The 20,523-nt window shown below is 41.9% G+C and overlaps 1 protein-coding gene across 1 annotated transcript; it reads right to left on the bottom strand.

The window, feature by feature from the left end:
* Positions 1–1,737: 1,737 nt before the first annotated feature.
* On the bottom strand, positions 1,738–12,308 carry LOC136714856 (DEP domain-containing protein 1A). Its single transcript, XM_066692479.1, has 12 exons — positions 12,147–12,308; positions 10,711–10,976; positions 9,262–9,409; positions 9,011–9,132; positions 8,761–8,891; positions 8,049–8,096; positions 7,649–7,786; positions 5,978–6,910; positions 5,300–5,472; positions 4,456–4,632; positions 3,897–4,082; positions 1,738–3,451 (listed from the first exon to the last, which is right to left on the bottom strand). The coding sequence occupies exons 1-12, from the start codon at positions 12,201–12,203 to the stop codon at positions 3,308–3,310; spliced, it is 2,523 nt and encodes an 840-aa protein (XP_066548576.1). The 5' UTR covers positions 12,204–12,308; the 3' UTR covers positions 1,738–3,307.
* Between the last annotated feature and the right edge of the window lie 8,215 nt (positions 12,309–20,523).

A 20,523-nucleotide genomic window follows, 5' to 3' on the forward strand; every position in this document is an offset into this window, starting at 1 on the left:
TATATTTTTACACTTTGAAAATGTTCCATTACAAATTGCACATGTAATTTGGGGGAAGATAATAAAACAATTAAAGTTCATAAATGTTCCATAACAAAAATGTATAGGACATAAAAAGGTATGATTTGGGATATAGTTCATTTTTTAATCGGTGGTTCATTTTCTACTGCTGCCCCCCCATCCCATGTAACCTTTGGAAATTTGCCCTCCATCACCAGACATTCAGAACCCCTGCTCTAAATCATAGGCACAATGTACCCCTCCCCCATTCCACAACTCAGCAGCAATACCCCCTACACACACTCAGCAACTTGGCAGGAAACAGCCCCCCTACTCAACTCACAATTGGACTCATGATGGAAGTCATTTTCACAGCCTGTCTGTATTTGACTATTTTTTAAGTGATCATGCTTAACCACAGAGAATTAATGAAAACCTCTGTAAAGTACACAAGTACAAATGGGCTGCATCGCACCCTATGTGGCTTATCTGAGAATTTGTGCTTTTGATCATAATACAACCATATGGCTTTAGTGGCAGTAAACTAAAAACAGAGGTTAAGTCTCTCAAATCTACATTAAAACTCTAATCAGAAGAAGGGCGGAAACTGCATTAATGCATCAGGAAGTAGAAATAGTCCCTGGTCTCCACATTTCACTCTGAACATAAGCAGGGGATTTAAGGATCCCATTCCAAACGGCTCAGCGACATTCCAGGACAACCTTGAGGCCAGGAGTTCTCCCTCTGCACATCAACCAAACAAGCAGTATGGACCAAACAACACTCTTGATTTTTCAGGTTTGCGTTTCATTAGGATAAAAAAAAAAAAAAAAACATTTTTATTTTTTATTTTTGACTTTTACTATTCACACCATTTCTCCCAAAGCCCATTTGTCACTAATCAATCTATAGCACTGGTTTCACTATCTCATATCTACAAAAAATACTGGACAAAAGGTGCTCTTTCCCACAAGATGTCTGTATAAATGTTAGAACCTCCATCTTTACTGTGGTTGTGTAATTATTCTGCCATGATGACAACAATGAAGCTTATATAACGTACAAAATAATGTACTAAAACCTTTGACCTCCTGTACAGCAGAATAACCAATTATACTCAAAGAACTCTTCTCTTGGTAAAAACCTGGTTACAGGCAAGGATTATAAACCCAATTATATAAAATATATTTATAATATATATATATATATATATATATATATATATATATATATATATATAATCACACACTTTACCAATGCATATTAGGGCAGGGGTCAGTTCCAGTTTGTCTAATTACATTTGCAGTTACTTTCCAATTCCACTAGAGCCTCTGATGTCAATGCCATAAAGAATTAGAATTTGGAATGGGTCCGAAAAAGGGAATTGACACCAGCCTTGCATAACATAACTACTGTAGTGTACCTTTAGAAGGATACAATAAGTTTTGTTATTTGTTGGAATGAAGGACCCTTTCATGAAGTGTTGCATACTTGCAGAGATTTGCAGTTATGGTGTATTTGAACGTTTTAGCACTGTTGTGTAAGGGATTACGTTTTATAATGGTGCATCAATATAGTTGTAATGCAGAATTCATGTGAAAAACTAACTGGGAGGGGAGAGAGAGCCCAGTGGAACTTCAGAAGGCAACACAATATAAATGCTGTATTAAAAGTATTTGAAAAAATAAACCATAAAAAAAAAGCATTAGAATAGAATTTACAAATAAGTCAATGACATGGTTTTAAAAATTGTTTAATCTTTTATGAAATTTTCACTTGTATGTGTAAACATGCATCTCTTCCCTGGGTCTTCAAACAAGAGGCCTTAGGTCACATATTAAATTGAGATCAATTTGAAACAAACAACTGAGAATAGCCTAACTGTCATGTGAAACCCGGGGCATAACCACACATTTTAAATCTCAAGGTGCAGGAAGAGTAACAGGAAAACATCTCACTGAGGAAGAAAAAAAGTGACAAATCTATAACTTAAGTGACAATAGGCTGCATTACAAGAGCAGGGGTACAGAGACAAGCACCTATCCTTTTTGTCTAGATGGGCATGCGGTATTACTCCGAGTATGGCTTAGCCTTAGCGAAAGTCTGACATGCTCTGAATATTGCCTACTTCCATGATAATGTGATCTGAAAACACAAAATAACATGACAACTGGAGAACTTCAATACCAATGCAGTCCCTAAAAATTACAACAAACCCACCAGGACAAAAATGTTAAGCACCTGCTGTAATTTAAAATTTGTCACTTAAAGCACAATATTCACATGAAAACACAGCCATTGACACCTTTGACAAATGCCTTTTGAACCTTCTCCCATATAATCACCTGCTCCCCTTACAGTTCACTTAAATAGCTGCAACCATGTTTATGTCATTTTAGTCATTCAAAACATTAATACAAAGTTGTAAACAGCATTTGTAAACCTTTAGAAATATAGAACAATTATTCACATTCAGCATTGAAGGTTATATATCTGATTTACAGCAATGTTTTCAAAGTCAAAGAATATATAACAAGTATGTCCAGAACAAGAAGTAAATAATTCTGTTGGCATTGCTTTGTGTTACAAACAAAACAAAGCAGACCCTAGTGCAGAACAATGTCATCTTCCAGACTGTGCATGGCAGAACATGATCAACATGGAGTCCAAAACTTACCTGCTGTGCTTAAAAGCAAAGGGCAATCCATGTATGAAACAATTAACAGACACAAATTAAAGCTTCCTTTGGATGTCATGTGAATTTCAGAAAACATTAAGATGCAATAATCTTGTGATCACACACACTCACACACAGAAAATAATGAAATAGAACGTGGAATACAAACTCAAAAGGAGTGACACGTTGGTTATTGGAGTGTGTACAAATGCACAGATATTCTGCATTCCCAGTCAGTCTATAGCCTTGAGAAAAAGGGCTTCATTCATCTCCCAAGATTGTCATATTTACCCCATCATATTGTAACTCAATTACGCCCGTTTGTAAAAGAGCTTAAAAAATATATAAACGGCAGCTACCTACAGAGAATACATACATCTCTTATTTAAACCCTGAATAAATTAACCATTCAAATACCTCCTAGCTTCAGCAAAATATAGTATTTTTTTAATCTACAATATAATTCTGAATCTCTCTGATCAAGTATAGTCAGTATGTCAGGACAAACATGTTATATTAGCTTCCCCAAACCAAAGGAGATTGTTGATTGTCCCTCGTGAAGGTCTTTAGAGTTCCAACTTGCAAACTTCCAATGTAAAATAAATATACGAACACTGAACAGATATGCCTTCAGTTCCACATGCCAAGTGTTTTCGGTCTCTTCAGGTTCAGCAACATTGGAGGCTTTATTTTTGGCTTATCAACAAAAAGCTGGGCCTCACTTTCTGTGGTTGGGAACCGACGGTGGTAGATGTCTGGATACTGTTTTTGAAACTAAAAAAAAATAAATAAAAGGCAAGCATTAAATTCACTCCAGGCCCTGAGTATACATGGACGTTATATACAAACCTTAGAAAGGAAAACCACACTCAAACTTTATGGCAAAAATATACATTATACTTTTAGAAAGACAATGACAGTGGGTGCCTGATACGTCAGATATTTTACCTACGTTACCCCCAAGAAACTGTTATCCGTTAAAAATCCAATGCGGATCAAATATAATGACCATGTACTCATAATTACTCATCACACTAGAAGGTTCTTCAGATACGAAAAACACTCGTAGCTATGCAAACTGAATAAAGTGTCTAAGACAAACAGAGGAGAAGAACTTGACTTGAAGATTTCTATTCTGTGACATCACCATATCAAAGGAAAAGGCAAGTGTGAGCAGCCAGTGTATAAAGTGGGGCACAAATCTATATTATAGTCATACCTGCTTAAGCTTCTTCTTTTTCTCCTTCATAGATAACGATTTGTCCTTGATGAGGTTTTCTAGGAGGTCAGCAATGGCAGCTTGAGAGACCGAAAGCTTTTGTTCTTCGAACTCCTGCGAGGTGATCTGTCTACAGAAGGAGTAGGTAGGCAGAGTGACGCTGACCCCTGGCCCTGGGTATGTAATCTAGAAATAAAAAAGGATGTCTGACACATCACTGGTGTATATTTCATAAAGAAACATCTGCCTTGAACATGAATTTGTGAAATATAGACAGATCTGTCACTACTTCTAAATTATTCTTTTCCAGTAACTAAAGAATGTTACTTTGCAGTTTAAATTCATAATCTTCAATTTTATAAATAACTCCAGCCTTTAAAATATGCATTATATCCTTTTCCTAGAACTGCCAAAACACTTAAGTCAACATATCTTAAACAAACATGCAAATGGCTTTAATGTAGCATGCATTCCACCTTTCAGAATAACTGCTGTGGAAAAAGTTCCATAAAGTAGTAATTTAACATTCACTTACTGGGAAGATAGATTGTGTGCGTACCTGAACTTTCCTGAGGTAGTCTATATGGTCCTGAACAGCAGTCATCAAGTACTCCGGAACTTGAAGAATCTCAAGGTGATGATCCATTAAAAAGGACACCAGCCGTGTGGCCAGGAGCTCATCAAGGTCTACTTCCTCTTCACAGCACAAAACACAACGTGAGAAAGTGTGCACCATCTGAAATAGAACAGCGACACCTAGCGTTCATACCAAAGTCATGTTCCCCAAAAAAACAACACACACACAAAGCAGGAGGAATGTTACAATACCTACACTAAAACACAATGGCAAAATTAGGAAATAGGCAGAGATCAGTTAGGAAAGGGTAATATTTGAATGACTCCATCAGTTTGGGAAAACGGGAAAAAACGGAAAAGAAAAAAAAAAATCAGAGTAACCAAGATGCTTAAAAGCAAGCCCCTGATTCATCAGTAAGGATGCACACCCGATCCGATTCTACACCTTTTCTATTCAAAGTGAGGTACACTGGGCATTTGTATTGTTAAGAAATGCTTTTACTTTTATTTATTTTTTAACTATCCAGGAAGGAAACACACTAAAATATAATTCAAACTTCGGTTATCACCGAAAAAAACATCCTTTTCGCCTACCAACCCAGTAACCCCCCCAGTGGTCAACACTCCACCCAAGAAGCCAGCCCCTAACCCCCACCCCCCCAGTGGAAGAGAGATCTGAGCACAGTAGCAGCTGTGGCACGTGTCTTCCACGGATCAGAGCAGTAGACAGTAAGAAGGAAAGATCCAATGTTTCCACTAGAGGAGTTTAGGAGCTTATATATTAAGGTTAAAAAAAATGCTTTTTTCTTTTGGATTTGATTTCTCACCAGTGTCCTAGTTCCTATAGCATCATGGAGACGTGGCATGTCCACATTTTGACTCATTCGCGAGATCATTCTCATGAGTAGCTGCAGCCTACGCCGATTAGCTGGAGGCAGCAGAAGAGTACATAGCTGGAGGGCTTCTACTGCAACCCTTTCCAACTGGGGTTGGAAAAGACCTTAAAACAAGACATCACTGTATTACTGTAAGCTCATTATTTTTAGCACATATGGCATTTGAATATTGAAGTCACTTTCAATTTAAATTCATTAATATTTTCAGCAGAACTAGAATTAAAAAAATACGTTTCTGTCCTACCAGTGCTCAATACAAATTAATATTATTTTTGAAACCGTTCAAAGAAAGACAAAAAAAATGCATAAGAACAATGGCTATAGATTTGAAATGTGAGTAAACGAACCATTCCCATTATCCATCAGGCAACAACTTAACATTCCTGGAAAAGCTCGTCACTCTGACACTCATGCAAAGTTATAAATGCTGCTGAGCAAACCAGGATGGAAAGGAACCCTTCCTTCTTTAGCGAAAGTTTTGCTCCTAATGTGCAAATAACAAAACAAAATCAGAACTGTTCCTTTCAGCATGCACTACACAACCACAAAGCATGCAGTACAATACACAAAGAAAAGGAGGCATGCAATAACATTCAAATGTAAGCTTACTTTGTTCAGGACTCAAGTAACGTGCAAAAGTGGATATTGGAACAGTGGGCAACTTTTCAGAGACATCCAAAGAGCTTTTGTAGAGTCTGCCCACAGCCCCGCTTTTCCATCCGGGGTTCTTGGTGGCAGCTAAGTTTAACACACTGGGCCTCCTCAGGCCAATGCTGGAGGAAAAATCTGGCTTCATGGTAATTTCAGCCACAGGGGCGTGGATGCTAAAGCAACTGGAGGAGAGTGCTTTATGCTCTCCGATATCAGCGCAGCTCCCGATGCTTTTGGAGCGGATAATCTGGGGACTTTCTCCGGGGGGAACTCTCTGGGATGATGGAGTACAAACCCTAGAAGATTGGCAACTGGAGACTTCTGCTCCACTGCCGCTGGTGGGCAATAGGCTGGTCGTGGAAACAGAAACGTGGTGTTCCGCCCGTGGGCGAATGTCAGTCAGAGAGCCAGCTCTACATTGGGAGCTTCTGAACACAGTGCCACTGAAAGACAAGCTCTCTGAAGATCTCGGTGAAGCAGAAGCCGAAGATCCGGTGTGAGAAACGTCCATAATTCCTTCCAGGGAATGACACCTCGGCCTGAACTTCATGGGCACGGATCCGCCGCTCTGAAACCCTGAAAGGTTCTGACAGCTGCCGCCTACTATGTCACTGGCTCTTCTACCAGCCACACCATACTGCTGTATCCTCCTCTCACAGCCTTTTAGCATGTGCTTAGCTGCCACATTAGAGCACAGCACCTCTTTCATTGGCGATTCGCTTTCATCTAAAGATTCCTTGCGGAGGAGGCTTAACAAAAGGCACTCGGTCGATTTGAAAGGGTTATTGTCATTGAGGTGCAGGGTTTTGGCTGGCTGAGGATAGCAGGGCTCTTCCTGGTTTTTGCGTTTCCCGCACTGAGGCTTTTGGACCACAATGTAGCCACACCACACTAGCAGAAAACCAGACAATACAAGATAAAATAAAAAAACATACAAAAAAGACTTCTGAAGCAAGGCAAGTCAAAGCTGGGTTGGTGGGTGGGTATATTGGGGAAGGCAAGCAGCACATACATTTCGCAGGGTTAGTAAAAGGTTTTATCTTATGCCAAAATACAATTACACACACAACACAACAAGCATGTAAGCAATAGTATGTATATAAAAGACTATCCTGTTACAGGCGATTGGTTATACATTAACTTACTTGTGTTGCTTTAAAGGATCAATTATACATCATGTGCGATTAATTACATTATTCAAAGCAGTTCTCATTTCAGAGGCATTCGATTGGGCTTTATAGTAGACTACAACTGTAGGCATGATACACTCCTTTTCTTAAGTATATTATTTCTATAAACCCTTCTAATTTCCATACAAACATTACAAAAGTAATTTCAGTCAAAATCATTTCACTTTTTGTACACTATTCTACACAGTGCCTGCATTTCATGGGGGGAACTTATAAATGTGACATACACTTTGTTTCTTTAACAATGATGTACGAGTATCAAAGTCTGATATTAACTTTGTCCTATATTGCACAATACACATTCATGTATCTTCACACAGTTTCTGAGTCCTAGGTCATACGTGCTCAGTGCAAGTCTCTTGTGCTAATTTTACAACAGCAGGACTGTCCCTCACCATTTAATCTACAAATACATCTAATAAAAATGCAGCATACATACCCAAAATGTTGACAAACAACTCATAGTATTCAAATGTGAGCAGTGGCTGAGGTAGGTTTAGAAAATAATCTGAAACCGTTTTAAACACATCTCTCTCAAACCCAGGATAGGATGGCTGGCTAGAATCATACTTGGGCCCTTTATGGAATGGGAAAAAAATAACAATAATTTTACAATTAATATTACACTATTGCAGGAATAGGTTGGCCTTAATTATACATGGCCCTAATAACAAATGTACATATATATAAAATCAGACCTTTTTTTTCTATTTTCTTTTTACATGCACAATAAAAGCATATCTTACATCTATATAAAAATATGAAGAAATAAATCCTTGAAATTATCTTCAATTTAATTGAAACAATAACAAAGAAAAAAAGACAGGCTTTTTACTTACAGTTTGCCAAACACTTCATAGCAGACAAAACCCAATGAGGTAGGTCTCCTACGGGGAAAAAACAAAATCAAGATATAACACCGATCAAAAATTCACATCCTCGGAGCAGCTGTGAATATTCTGGAGTTGGCTGTTTTAAAGACTAGCGAATTAAAGCGGTTTTGCCAATACAATATACATTTGCAAGATCCTATGCACTCTAGGCCTAGTTCAAATTTTAAACTCCACACGCAAAGGTGCTGTTTCCACCAGCTACACAGCAGCTATAAATATTGACCAATATTAAAAATGAGTTTTTTTCCTTAATCACACAACTCCACACAACAATTTTTAATCCCAAATTATTTCAACTACATTTTTTTCAAATGTTCACCCAATTTGGAACCGCCAGTGACTAAACTCAGCATTGCTACAACTTCTATGCTGCTTCATTTCATATGTATTTTGCCCAGAAAGCCCAATCAGAGGATTAGATACAGATGGAAAAGCCAACACCCTGAACTTGCAGTTTCCTGCGAAGCCACAGGAGAGAACCAAGTTTTTTCAAGGCACTTTGCATCCACCCTACCTGTCACCAAAATACGCGCTCTGGAGCCCCCCACCCGCACACCACCTCAAACATTTGTAAATCTGAAATGACTGCTTTCCAGGACATACGTATATTTCCAGCTGGCATTAAAGGACTTAATCTGAATTAATGTAATAAAGTTACCTGACTTGTCCTCTAATGTGACAACACCATGCTTGTTGACATTGGTCATGTTGTACACAATGTGCTCAGGATTTACTTGGGCTGGGTCAATCACATCTTCTAGTGAGGTCAAACCCAAAGTTTTATGCAAACTAAAACAAAAAGAAAACAAAAAGTCAACTCAAATAGTGAATTACTAGCCTGTAAAGTCAGATAGAGTCTTTAAACTTTGTTTCCAGACGTCTGTTCCACACAAGATAAAGATACTTACTGCGTTAGAGTGATGTTTCTCCAAACATCATGAATATCTTCCTGGGTTATTTCTCTGCTATGTACTTGTTCCCTTTCAAGGGCACTGGTGGGCTCTTCTTGGATTAATGGATCAATGTTTTCCTACAAATTAGATAATTAAGTAAAAATTAAGATTTCACAAATGCCGTTTAAAACAAATGTTGGATTTCATAGCAGAATGTAATGTAAATTTAATTCATTCCTCTATGCATGATAGCATGAATGTCTCACCTGTGAGTCACAATCAATTTTTTTAGAACTCCTCCTATATAACTGAGCAAAAAAGCCCTCCTTATCCTTGGTAGAAATGGCTGCCGTTTTCTTCCTCAATGGCGATGGTCGATTTGGAATTGCTTTTAATGGTGATGTTGGAGGAAACCTATGGAAATTTGAACATGAAATAGATATGGTTCAGGAATCAATGCATTTGTGAACTGTGAAGGAAAATAATAGCTTTTTCTGAAAAGGCTTGAGGTCCAGAAAAATCTAAACTTTTACCCATTTGTCAATAAAAGTATTTAATGCAGAGGTTGAAATTATGTCATAGAAAAAAAATCATGAAAATAAAACATAAAAAAATAGATGGCTCCATCATGTTGTGTGAATTCATATTTGTAAATGGTGGGTAGATTAAAGTGTTTATTTGTTGTTGTTATGTTTTTTTAACTAGGTCCCCTCTTATTTTAAACTTTGGTGATCATTACATACACCATGCCTTTCTAGCCATCTATCACAGTTCTCATATTTTCAGAAATAATCCGGGTTTACTTCCTACTGATCATGACACACAAACTTGTACACTTCAGATATTCATCATTCTCAACAGGATGGATAAAGTCAACCTCGCAGACTACAGGTTCAAAATCTCAACATGGATCAGAGTAGTTTGAAAAATGGTAAGGCACAATTAAGAGAGAAAATACATCTTTACTTCAACTAATAAGCTTTTTAACAAACTGACTCTCTCTGTTCCCTCAATAAACAGCTGGGTGAAATTCCAAGGCCAATTAGTTACTAACAACTTAACAAGCAAGATGGTCCGGATGTCCTCATATCATTTGTAAGCTTTGGTTTCTTCAGAACTTTGAATAAAACAAATAGGTACACAAAATGGAATCGAAATACTATCTTTCATGCATCACCCACTCATTTTGCATGGACAGACAAAAAACAAATGAAAGACAAAAAAACAGAACAGTTCTTCAATGGAACCCAAAGAGCTCTCTCAAATACATGTATGTCCTAACAAATTAAATTTACAAAATAAAATTGGAGTTTCAACCTATCAATGCCTTTTTTAGGTAGTCCCACAAACAGGCATTGTCTAACGCCTGCTGCATTTCCTATTTTAGGATGAGGTACACTGAAATTCTGGACAGAAATGAGAGGCCTCTACATTCAATGACTGTTTTCAATTAGCTAGGAAGTGTAAAAGCAAAATATCCCCTGGGGGTTCACAGCCTTCCAAGTGCTCCTCCTTTTTTGGATATTTGGTGACTTAACACACAAGGCAATCAAATCCCGGCCAGACTTGTGCATATGTATATTTATGCAAAAGTTTAGCAACTATAAAATAAAATGAAACTAAGTTCTCTCAGATAGACAGATACGAGTATCATATTGCAAGTTCGTTAGAAGTGTGGCTACAAGGCTGTCAGGAACCTGAAATTCAATACACACCTAAAGAGCTGACTATTGTCTTCCAGGTCTTCAGAACCCCATCTTCCCTTCACATCTTCGATTACATGGTTTTTAAGAAATTTTCTTAGCAGCTGGAGGGTCTGCTGCCTGGTAACCTCAGGGCCAAAATTGCTATTGTTTCTAAGGAGCTCATGTAACCAGTCTGCAGCTGCCACAGCAGTGAAACTGTTGCCAAAAACTCGGAAGTGTTGCCTGTGTTTTTTTAAAGGCATCCCAGCACGGAAAAGCTTTGTGACTTCATTCCACTACAAGGAGAGAGAGAGAGAGAGGGAGGGAGAATGATGGTTAGAGTGAAACAAGTGCAATGCCCTACTTATCACTAGTAAGAGATTTATTCTTATTCTATGGATTATTACACTGTCACTCTTATTGGGTGAAAATCTTAGGAAGTGCACTTTGAGCCCCTTGCGGTTGTGCTTATGTATCTATGTACACACCGAAAATATACCATGCAATTGTAGTTAAAACACTTTCCCTTGAACAATACATTTTTAAAAGCATTTCATTAAAAATAACGGGTTATATAGCACTCTCTTTTCAGCACTAAATTCACAATGCAGATTGGAAAATAGCTTAACGTGGTAGTAGTACAAGATTAAAGTCAGGTCTGGGCATTTTAGAGGTTGTTAGTAAAGGAACTGCGATTCCTTTACTAACACTAAAGACCATTTAAATATTACTACTAATAATAATAAAAAATACAAATGTTTATATTTGCAGGGCCTTTTGGTCACACAGCGGTTTTTTCTTGTACATGCACAGAAATGAGACCTAATTCTCACTGCAATTGATGGGAATGAGATGGAGGGAACAATTGCAATAGTTAAATGTAATTCATTAGAACAAACAAATGTTTTAGTACATACATTAGTTGCAAATGCAGTGTAATGATCTGGCGTTAAACCGAAGCAGAAACAGTGGAAAACGACATAATTAAAGCACAGCTGGATTTGAAACAATACAACTAGTACAACAAAGAACGGAAACAGACAATTACCCAGTCCCCAATTAATAACTAAAATGAGAAAATATGATGTAGAAGCAACCTGCTGTGTGGACATGTTACTCGGTTTATTAGTCAGTGACGAATATGCTACTCTCATTTACAAATATGCGTCCATTTGTGGTGCATGTTTACAAAAATGATGCCACGCAGAACAAACCATTACACCCCGGAAGCAAGACTGACATCAGTCTTTGACAGATCTGAGTCGAATTACACTAATCAAGATAAAACAGTAATTTTCATTGCTTATTTAACATTTCCTGTGATTTTATAAGCCACCGTGGTTAGGACTAATTGGTGCCACTCGTTACACTGGGCGTATTCTTGTTTTAACAAATAATGCTCTACTAGTAACCAGCCTTGTTATTTGTGAAAGATTAAACGCGTCAATCGTTGAATTCACCCTTACCAATTTCGTAGCCCTGTAAGGACCCGGGGTGACGATGCGAGATTCCTGGAAGTTCATTTTAAATACAGTTAACACTGTCCTGTAGTCTTTTCGCGTCACTTACGGAAGGACATCTTTCTGCATCTTTCTGTCTGAAGCGCCATTCAACCGACAAAGTTTGAAATTCCGAGCAAAGTGCCGGAGTGATGCGATTGGAGGAAAGTGTAGTCATGTGATCGCATCAAGGGTCGCGTTCAGGTAGCGCAGATTTCCGCGTTTCTGCGCGGGTTTGCGATGCTGCACCAATGGGATCTGAGGGATTCCGCAGATCTGTGCAGAACTGCGGAAATCTGCGCTACATCAACGCGACCGACATACTTTGAAACCCAAGGCCACTTCTACGTATTACAGTACCTCTTCAGTACAAGCGAGCACCAAACCTGCACTGGAGGACTTTAAAGTAAGATACGTATGTTGGCTGTGTATGGTAATTGCTGTTGGAGAAGGAGAAACACATACTGTTATTAGCTGGAAAAGAAACCGCTTTTACCTGCATGGCAGCGCTGTATTATAGGGCCTCTTTTCAGATATTAAAACGTGACCCCAATTGCTTTTTTTGGTGAACAAACAAAAGTCCCTTTTTTATTTGTCAGTTACACACAATAATAACATCATATGACACAATGAGAAGGAAAAGGGCGTCTGCTACGAAATCAATAATAATAATAATAATAATAATAATAATAATAAATATATAATTTATATGTAGCCACAGGGCTCATTTCCAGAATTATATACAACATTTCAGTCATTGTCTCCGAGAACGGCGGGGCGAAGGGCCAGGGAAAACGAAGTGCCGTGGCTGAGAAATTCAGTTCATGAATTTACCCGACATTATCGTTAGTGGGAAAAGGTAAATATCGGTACAAATCGCAATACAATTATATATATATATATATATATATATATATATATATATATATATATACACTCACCTAAAGGATTATTAGGAACACCATACTAATACTGTGTTTGACCCCCTTTCGCCTTCAGAACTGCCTTAATTCTACGTGGCATTGATTCAACAAGGTGCTGAAAGCATTCTTTAGAAATGTTGGCCCACATTGATAGGATAGCATCTTGCAGTTGATGGAGATTTGTGGGATGCACATCCAGGGCACGAAGCTCCCGATCCACCACATCCCAAAGATGCTCTATTGGGTTGAGATCTGGTGACTGTGGGGGCCAGTTTAGTACAGTGAACTCATTGTCATGTTCAAGAAACCAATTTGAAATGATTCGACCTTTGTGACATGGTGCATTATCCTGCTGGAAGTAGCCATCAGAGGATGGGTACATGGTGGTCATAAAGGGATGGACATGGTCAGAAACAATGCTCAGGTAGGCCGTGGCATTTAAACGATGCCCAATTGGCACTAAGGGGCCTAAAGTGTGCCAAGAAAACATCCCCCACACCATTACACCACCACCACCAGCCTGCACAGTGGTAACAAGGCATGATGGATCCATGTTCTCATTTTGTTTACGCCAAATTCTGACTCTACCATCTGAATGTCTCAACAGAAATCGAGACTCATCAGACCAGGCAACATTTTTCCAGTCTTCAACTGTCCAATTTTGGTGAGCTTGTGCAAATTGTAGCCTCTTTTTCCTATTTGTAGTGGAGATGAGTGGTACCCGGTGGGGTCTTCTGCTGTTGTAGCCCATCCGCCTCAAGGTTGTACGTGTTGTGGCTTCACAAATGCTTTGCTGCATACCTCGGTTGTAACGAGTGGTTATTTCAGTCAAAGTTGCTCTGCTATCAGCTTGAATCAGTCGGCCCATTCTCCTCTGACCTCTAGCATCAACAAGGCATTTTCGCCCACAGGACTGCCGCATACTGGATGTTTTTCCCTTTTCACACCATTCTTTGTAAACCCTAGAAATGGTTGTGCGTGAAAATCCCAGTAACTGAGCAGATTGTGAAATACTCAGACCGGCCCGTCTGGCACCAACAACCATGCCACGCTCAAAATTGCTTAAATCACCTTTCTTTCCCATTCAGACATTCAGTTTGGAGTTCAGGAGATTGTCTTGACCAGGACCACACCCCTAAATGCATTGAAGCAACTGCCATGTGATTGGTTGGTTAGATAATTGCATTAATGAGAAATTGAACAGGTGTTCCTAATAATCCTTTAGGTGAGTGTATATATATATATATATTGTAGCGATCTGGGACTGGGGATCTATATGTTCACAGGTTATGTTATGCTTGTGTAACTGTTTAGAGTGTTTAGTTACTTAGGTCAGCGGTTGGCCAAGCACAGGAATTGGGGGAGCCATTCACAGGGTACTAGTTAATAGATAGGGGTGCCCCAGTTCCCGCGACTTAGTTTTCTTACTGGAGATTAAGTGTGAGTTTAGCTGAGATTCTGTGTCAGTCAGCAGAGTATATACTCCAGTCAAAATCTGTTCTTGTAATAAAGTGCCGGTCTCCTTACATTGGTGTCAAGAAGTGAGAGATTCAAATCCACATCTCCATCCTCTCGAAAAGGAAACAAAAAAATCAATGTGCCACACGCACAAGGAGAGAGAGACAGCGGAGACCCCACTCGTGGGGGAGCCCTAAGAACAAATTGGGGTGGTTTAGGCTGTGGAGCAAGATGACAGGCCCGAGACTGAGGCTGTGATGAGCCAGCAAGAAAGCTCCAGGGATCTCGGACTGGCGGTGACAAGCCAGCAAGAGGCCCAGCAGCCACAGGATGGCCGTGATGAGCCCCCGCTACAGGCAGCGACTGAGTCAGTGAGCAGTGCCAAGCAACCGCAGGAGGCAGTTGAGTCCAGGTGGGAGAGAGTCAAAAGGACTGGAAACAGAGAGGACTGGGAAGTGACTGGAGCGACAGGGAGAAGCTGATACAGTTGATGAAATGTTTAAGTGAGGAGGTCCAGCGAGTGAGAGGCTACACTGAGCAAGAGTGCGCAGCCCAGCTACTGACGAAGAGGAAGCTCAGACGGTGGAGCAGCGCAAGGGGCATCCACAGTGACTGAATTACGACAGCGAGGATCCGCCAGAAGAGGCCTCCACAGAGCCGACAGGTCCTGCAGAGGAAGAGGGCGTTGGCGACTCAGAGCAGCGCGACGATGTCATTGAGGCTAGTCTTACTACTGTATGATAGTCTAAATAATTGATGTTAAAATGATTACAATAAAATGAGGGTTGTGTATGTTTGTTGCAGAGATCTGGGGCGGGTTGCAGGCCAGGTTACTGTTACAGAGAAGAATAGTGCAAACAGCTACACTGCAGAGGCGAGTGGAGTACTCAGTACTGTTACCAGAGAGAGAAACAGCAACAGGACAGCTACATTAGCTTCAAGTGCCGTGAAATGCGCGAATCCACAATTAAGTGAAAAATATTTTTTTATATAAAGAACGATAGGTTGCGTATGCAACCCCGGTTATCGTAAAAAGGAAGCACTGCCCAAGGGGGAGGGCTTTCTGCGCACTTCCATAGGAACCCAATCGAAACGTCATTCTATCAAAGCTGCCATTGGCCCCTGCTCGCATCACTCAGAACAGGTCCCTTCCACTTCCTGTTCTATAAAATGTGACGTCAGCGCAGATTCATCCTCTTTTGTCGGGAGCTAGGACTCCCGCGCAACCTTGTAACCCTTGGGCAGTGCTTCCTTTTTCAGATAACCGGGGTTGCATACGTAACCTATCGTTTTCTTTCAAGTCGGAAGCACTGCCCAAGGGGGAGGGGTTACTGTATAACCAAGCTGTCGCAAGGGAGGAGGCAGTGAGCTGATAACGGAGCCTGCCTCGAGGTGTACCGCTAGGGGCCTCGGCAACACAACTCCAGACAGGACCCACAAAGGCCCCTTGGGGCCAAACTGGGCTGTCCAGGAGCGAGGATCTTAGTCACGCTCTACCGGGGACTGTCTGCAATCAGCATATACAAAGCGGGGCTACAGAAGTCAACTCTTTTGCCTTCCACTTTCAATAGCAAGGCCGGCTGCTCTACTAGTGCATCTAGGAGTGAGGCTGTATATCTACTTGCACAAAATATAGCGTGGGAAATCAAGCTACTTGATCCTGCAGGAGCGGGGCCACAGACCCACTGAATAACACAAAGCTGGCTAGTTCACCGAGTAGCTACAGCTGGACATAACAGTATACACAGCGTGGCAGCAGAAACATTCATGCTGCCTCCGCGCAACACGTGAAAATCACGTTCACTGAATGGTACAGAGCATCCAGCTCCACTGTGCTGTCATAACAACTAAACACATTGCAGGGTGCAGGAAGCAAATCATGCACGGGAGCAGTTCTCACCTATTAGTGCAGCTAATGCAGGACATTATGCAGGCTCTACCATGACCATCAAACCATAACATTGCATTCATCCACTCTTCGCATAAGTCCCAGCTAGGAGCGAGGCCACACCAGAGCTACAATGTTGTACAAATGAACAACAATATATATCGGAACATTCATGCCGCCTGCACACAGCACAGGAGCATCCAAATCAGCTGAATATTACAGATTGGTAGAGCTCTATTGTGGTGACAATTAGATTTCATACAAACAAACTATATACACCACGGGACGCAGGAGACTGCTCATACGCCACACGTGGGACATCATAGCTGTGGCCGCTTGCTCCACTAGCACAACTAGAAGCAAGGCCACACCAGCCTGACTGTGTCGTGACAAACTAACTATATACATCACGGGGCACAGGAGCCGGCTCATGCGCCACACGTGGAAACACAGGAGCAGTTGACACCTGCCGAATAGCGCAGCTAGCGCAGGGCAACCACAGCTCTTACTGTGTGAATAAATTAACTATGTACTACAGTGGGGCACTGGAGAAACTCAAGCACCGTCCACTGGAGGACAACAGCAGCGGTCCCCTTGCTCCATGGCGTACACAGCCAGAGCGGGCCACAGACCTGCTGACCAAGGAACTATATACACAGCAAGGCAGCGAAACTCGAGCGCCATCAGCTGGAAACAGCGGCAGTGAGCTCTATCCTGCACAAGTAAAATGGAGCCACAGTCCTGCTGTTTATCACATTTATATATATACATAGCAGGGTATAGGCCAGACGCATGCACCACTGCGACACAATGCATAATGAACGAACTATATACAGGGTGGCCTCGTAAAGCAACGTGCCTGTAGGCCGCATGACAGATCCTGGGAACACATCGACAGGGCAGTAAATCCAGGAGCAGCTCGCATGGGTGCTCGTCTGGAAGGCATAGTCCAGTGGAAGGGAAGACACGGTTCACTAGCTCCCTCAGGATGCACTTAACAGGGGCAGACTGGGAGATGGAAAATGCAGGAGCCAGAGCCCATAGGCTACTGGGGCTCGACTGCAGCCAACACCGGGTTCCCAATGGAAAGGACCGATCCCGTCAAGTCCAACCTGTAGAACCAGGCAAATGTAAGCAGTGAAGCCCAAGCTGCAGCCACACAAATGTCTGCCAGGGGGGCGCCTTGAAAAAGGGCCCAAGATGTGGCAACACCTCGAGTCGAGTGGGCCACCAGGTGTTCAGGCACCAGGGACCCGGTGGACTCATAGACCATGGTAATGGTGTCCACAATCCAATGCGAGAGGCGCTGCTTTAAAAGTGCCTGTCCCTGTGTCCGTGCTCCATAAGACACAAACTGTTGGTCTGCGCGCCGCAAAATGGACACACGATGGGTGTACGGACAGGGCGTGTAACTCCCCCAAAAATGCAGTCTTAAGTGACACCAGCTTGAGCTCAGCTGAGTTCAGTGGCTCAAATGGGGCTTAAAAAAGTGCATCCAGCACTACATCAAGATGCCATGCGGGCAGTGAAGGGGTGCGAGGAGGCCGCAGCCGTCGAGCTCCCTTTAAAAACTGCACAGCCGCAGCGTGGACAGGGACTTGCCCTGGTCCAACAGCTCTTGTAAAAACTGTAATATGACCCCAATGGGACAATGAATTGGGTCTTGACCGCTGGCTTGGCACCAGGTGCTAAACGTCCGCCAGTGGTAGGAATACTGCGACCTCGTAGAGGGAGCTCTCGCCGACTGAATAGTGGCTAGGCCCAGAGCTGGTGGAGGCCCGGGTTGGGGTGCCAAAGCGTGCCCTGCACCTGGGACAACAAGTCCGCTCTCACTGGGAGCTGCCAGGGCTCTCCGTGGAGGAGGGCAATCAGGTCTGGGAACCAGAATCTGAGAGGCCACCGAGGGGCTATCAGCAGAACTGGGCAGCATGTGGACTCTGCCAAGGCAGAGATCCACCTCTAAGACTGGAGGGCCTCCCTGACAGAGGAGGTCTGCTGCCGTGTTGACTAGGCCTGGGAGTTGAACTGCTCTGATGGAGCGGAACCGTGGCTACGCCCACAGAAGCAGACGGCGTGCTAGACAGTACAGTCTGCACGACCGGAGACCTCCTTGCCTGTTGATATAGGCGACCACTGCTGTGTTGTCCGTTAGTATCAACAGATGTCTGTCCCGCAGGACTGGCAGCAAATGAGACAATCCTAGGAGTTGATCCAGGACGTTGATATGGAGGGCCCGTGCTCGCTCCGTCCACCTGCCTCGGACTCCACGTCCGTCGCAGACTGCTCCCCAACCCTGCTTGGAGGCATCTGTCGTCATAACTGCTCGCTGGTAGACTGGCCCCAGGGGCACACCGAGGGTCAAATTGTGAGGGCTCCACCACCAACAGAACGCCTTCCAGCACGTCGGAGTGACTGTGACTCAGCGTGCATAATCGCGGTGAGGATGTATCTGTAAAGTGTAGCATTATGTTGGGTGTATTTTGAGAAGAGCATGTTGGGCTCTGAGCTGAAGCACTGATCTAAAGAACTTTGGGGGGGGAGAGGTCTTATCAGATTTCCTTAGCTCATCAGCTTAGAACTGGTTTGCATCAAAGTGACAGTTTTGGGGAGGATGGCACCGAGAAGAGGCCAAATAGTTTGGAATTCTGCTATGAGATGTCTGGAGAAAGGGGCCTGTAGGTGATAAAAACTCTTTGAAGTGGATGAGAGCCGAAATCCCGACATAGAGCTACGAACCCAGGCCAACCGGCATTTCCAAAAGATGGCATGGATTGACATCAGTCATAAATCAAGCCCCCCTCCAATAGGACACTGGGGGCTGAAACCGAAATCCAATCTCAAGAACTCAGGGACCAATCACCTATTGATCTGACAGACTATAAGGAACAGCGGACGGTCTTTCTCTCTCTCTCTCTCTCACCTGAACCAGTAACTCGCTGCCACAGCTCAACCTGTAGCTCTGTTGCCCGAACCGGAACCAGAAACCAACCAAGTCTTTGCCGGCAACAGAAGAGTTAAACTGGGAGAAGGAGATTGAGCCGTACGAAGAATTCTTTTAAAGGACTTTATTAAATAAAGAACTTTACAGACTGCGCTGCCCGCCTGTGCCCACCTGATCAGTGGAGTGAATACAGCTGGACAATTGACTAAGTCGACTGTATACGAAAGTGTCAGTCATTTAAATAGCTATTTGAGTCTTAAGAAACTTGACCCTTGGAACAAACAGGGCCCTGCTTTCCTCAAAGACTTCGTCTTCAAGTAACTACGGTGGAACCCTGCTTACAAAGAAGATTTTGTGCACAACCTTGGAGCCTTCAAACCAGTGGAAAATCTGTTTGGAAAAGACTACATTCGCGAAACCCCAACTTCCACGTGCATCGACTGAGTGGAAGTTCTTGGACAAAGCCGAACCGGACTGCCTTTGTTCCAAACCACACGGACCTCGTGCCGTGTGCTGTTATCTGACCCTGAAGGCAGAGAGGCCTCTCTGCGACGAAGTTCAGATAAGTTTAACAGTTTGGAGTTCATGATTCATGACATTTGAGAAATCAATTAGAAATGTTAATCTGTGATTCATAACTCTAGAATGTGTAATATCATTTAGTTTTCTTAAATATAAATGTGTGTTGCATTAAACTGTTTTGTTGATAATTTTAGAAATGAAATCTGTCAACGCCGAGAAATATCTTCTCATTCCTGTTTAACTGTTTAGTCTGAAATTGACACAAGTTAATAGACATTAGATTATTGGTGGCCCTGCCTATCCTTAATCATTGAATAATAATCAGTTAAGGGAAATTGTGGTAACAAGTAATAATAGGATCTTTCTCGGCACCTAAACGTAAATGAGACTGATATATATATAACGAGAAGTTACCTGACATAAATACTAACCTGCGTAGTTATTTAATGTCTGACTAATAATACTAACGAGAGACTCACCTTCGTCTTACTAACCGGTATTGTAGTCAATGTGTTTATAACCTTTTTTGTTTAACGATTTGTGTTATCATATGCGATCCCATGGTCTTTGATTAGGTCACGGAAGTGATTTGTCTTTGATTTGTTGATCTAC

This window comes from Amia ocellicauda, chromosome 19 (assembly GCF_036373705.1).
Source record: "Amia ocellicauda isolate fAmiCal2 chromosome 19, fAmiCal2.hap1, whole genome shotgun sequence".
NCBI classification, from domain to species: Eukaryota; Metazoa; Chordata; class Actinopteri; order Amiiformes; family Amiidae; genus Amia; species Amia ocellicauda.

What these genes read in the sequence shown, in the direction of transcription:
- LOC136714856 (XM_066692479.1), bottom strand. Translation starts at nt 12,203, where the DNA reads ATGAACTTCCAGGAATCTCGCATCGTCACCCCGGGTCCTTACAGGGCT. An exon ending in GACAATAGTCAGCTCTTTAG is followed by an intron (nt 9,410 to 10,710) that starts GTGTGTATTGAA and finishes AAATTTCCATAG; the next exon opens with GTTTCCTCCAACATCACCAT. An exon ending in CTATAGGAACTAGGACACTG is followed by an intron (nt 4,633 to 5,299) that starts GTGAGAAATCAA and finishes GTTCTATTTCAG; the next exon opens with ATGGTGCACACTTTCTCACG.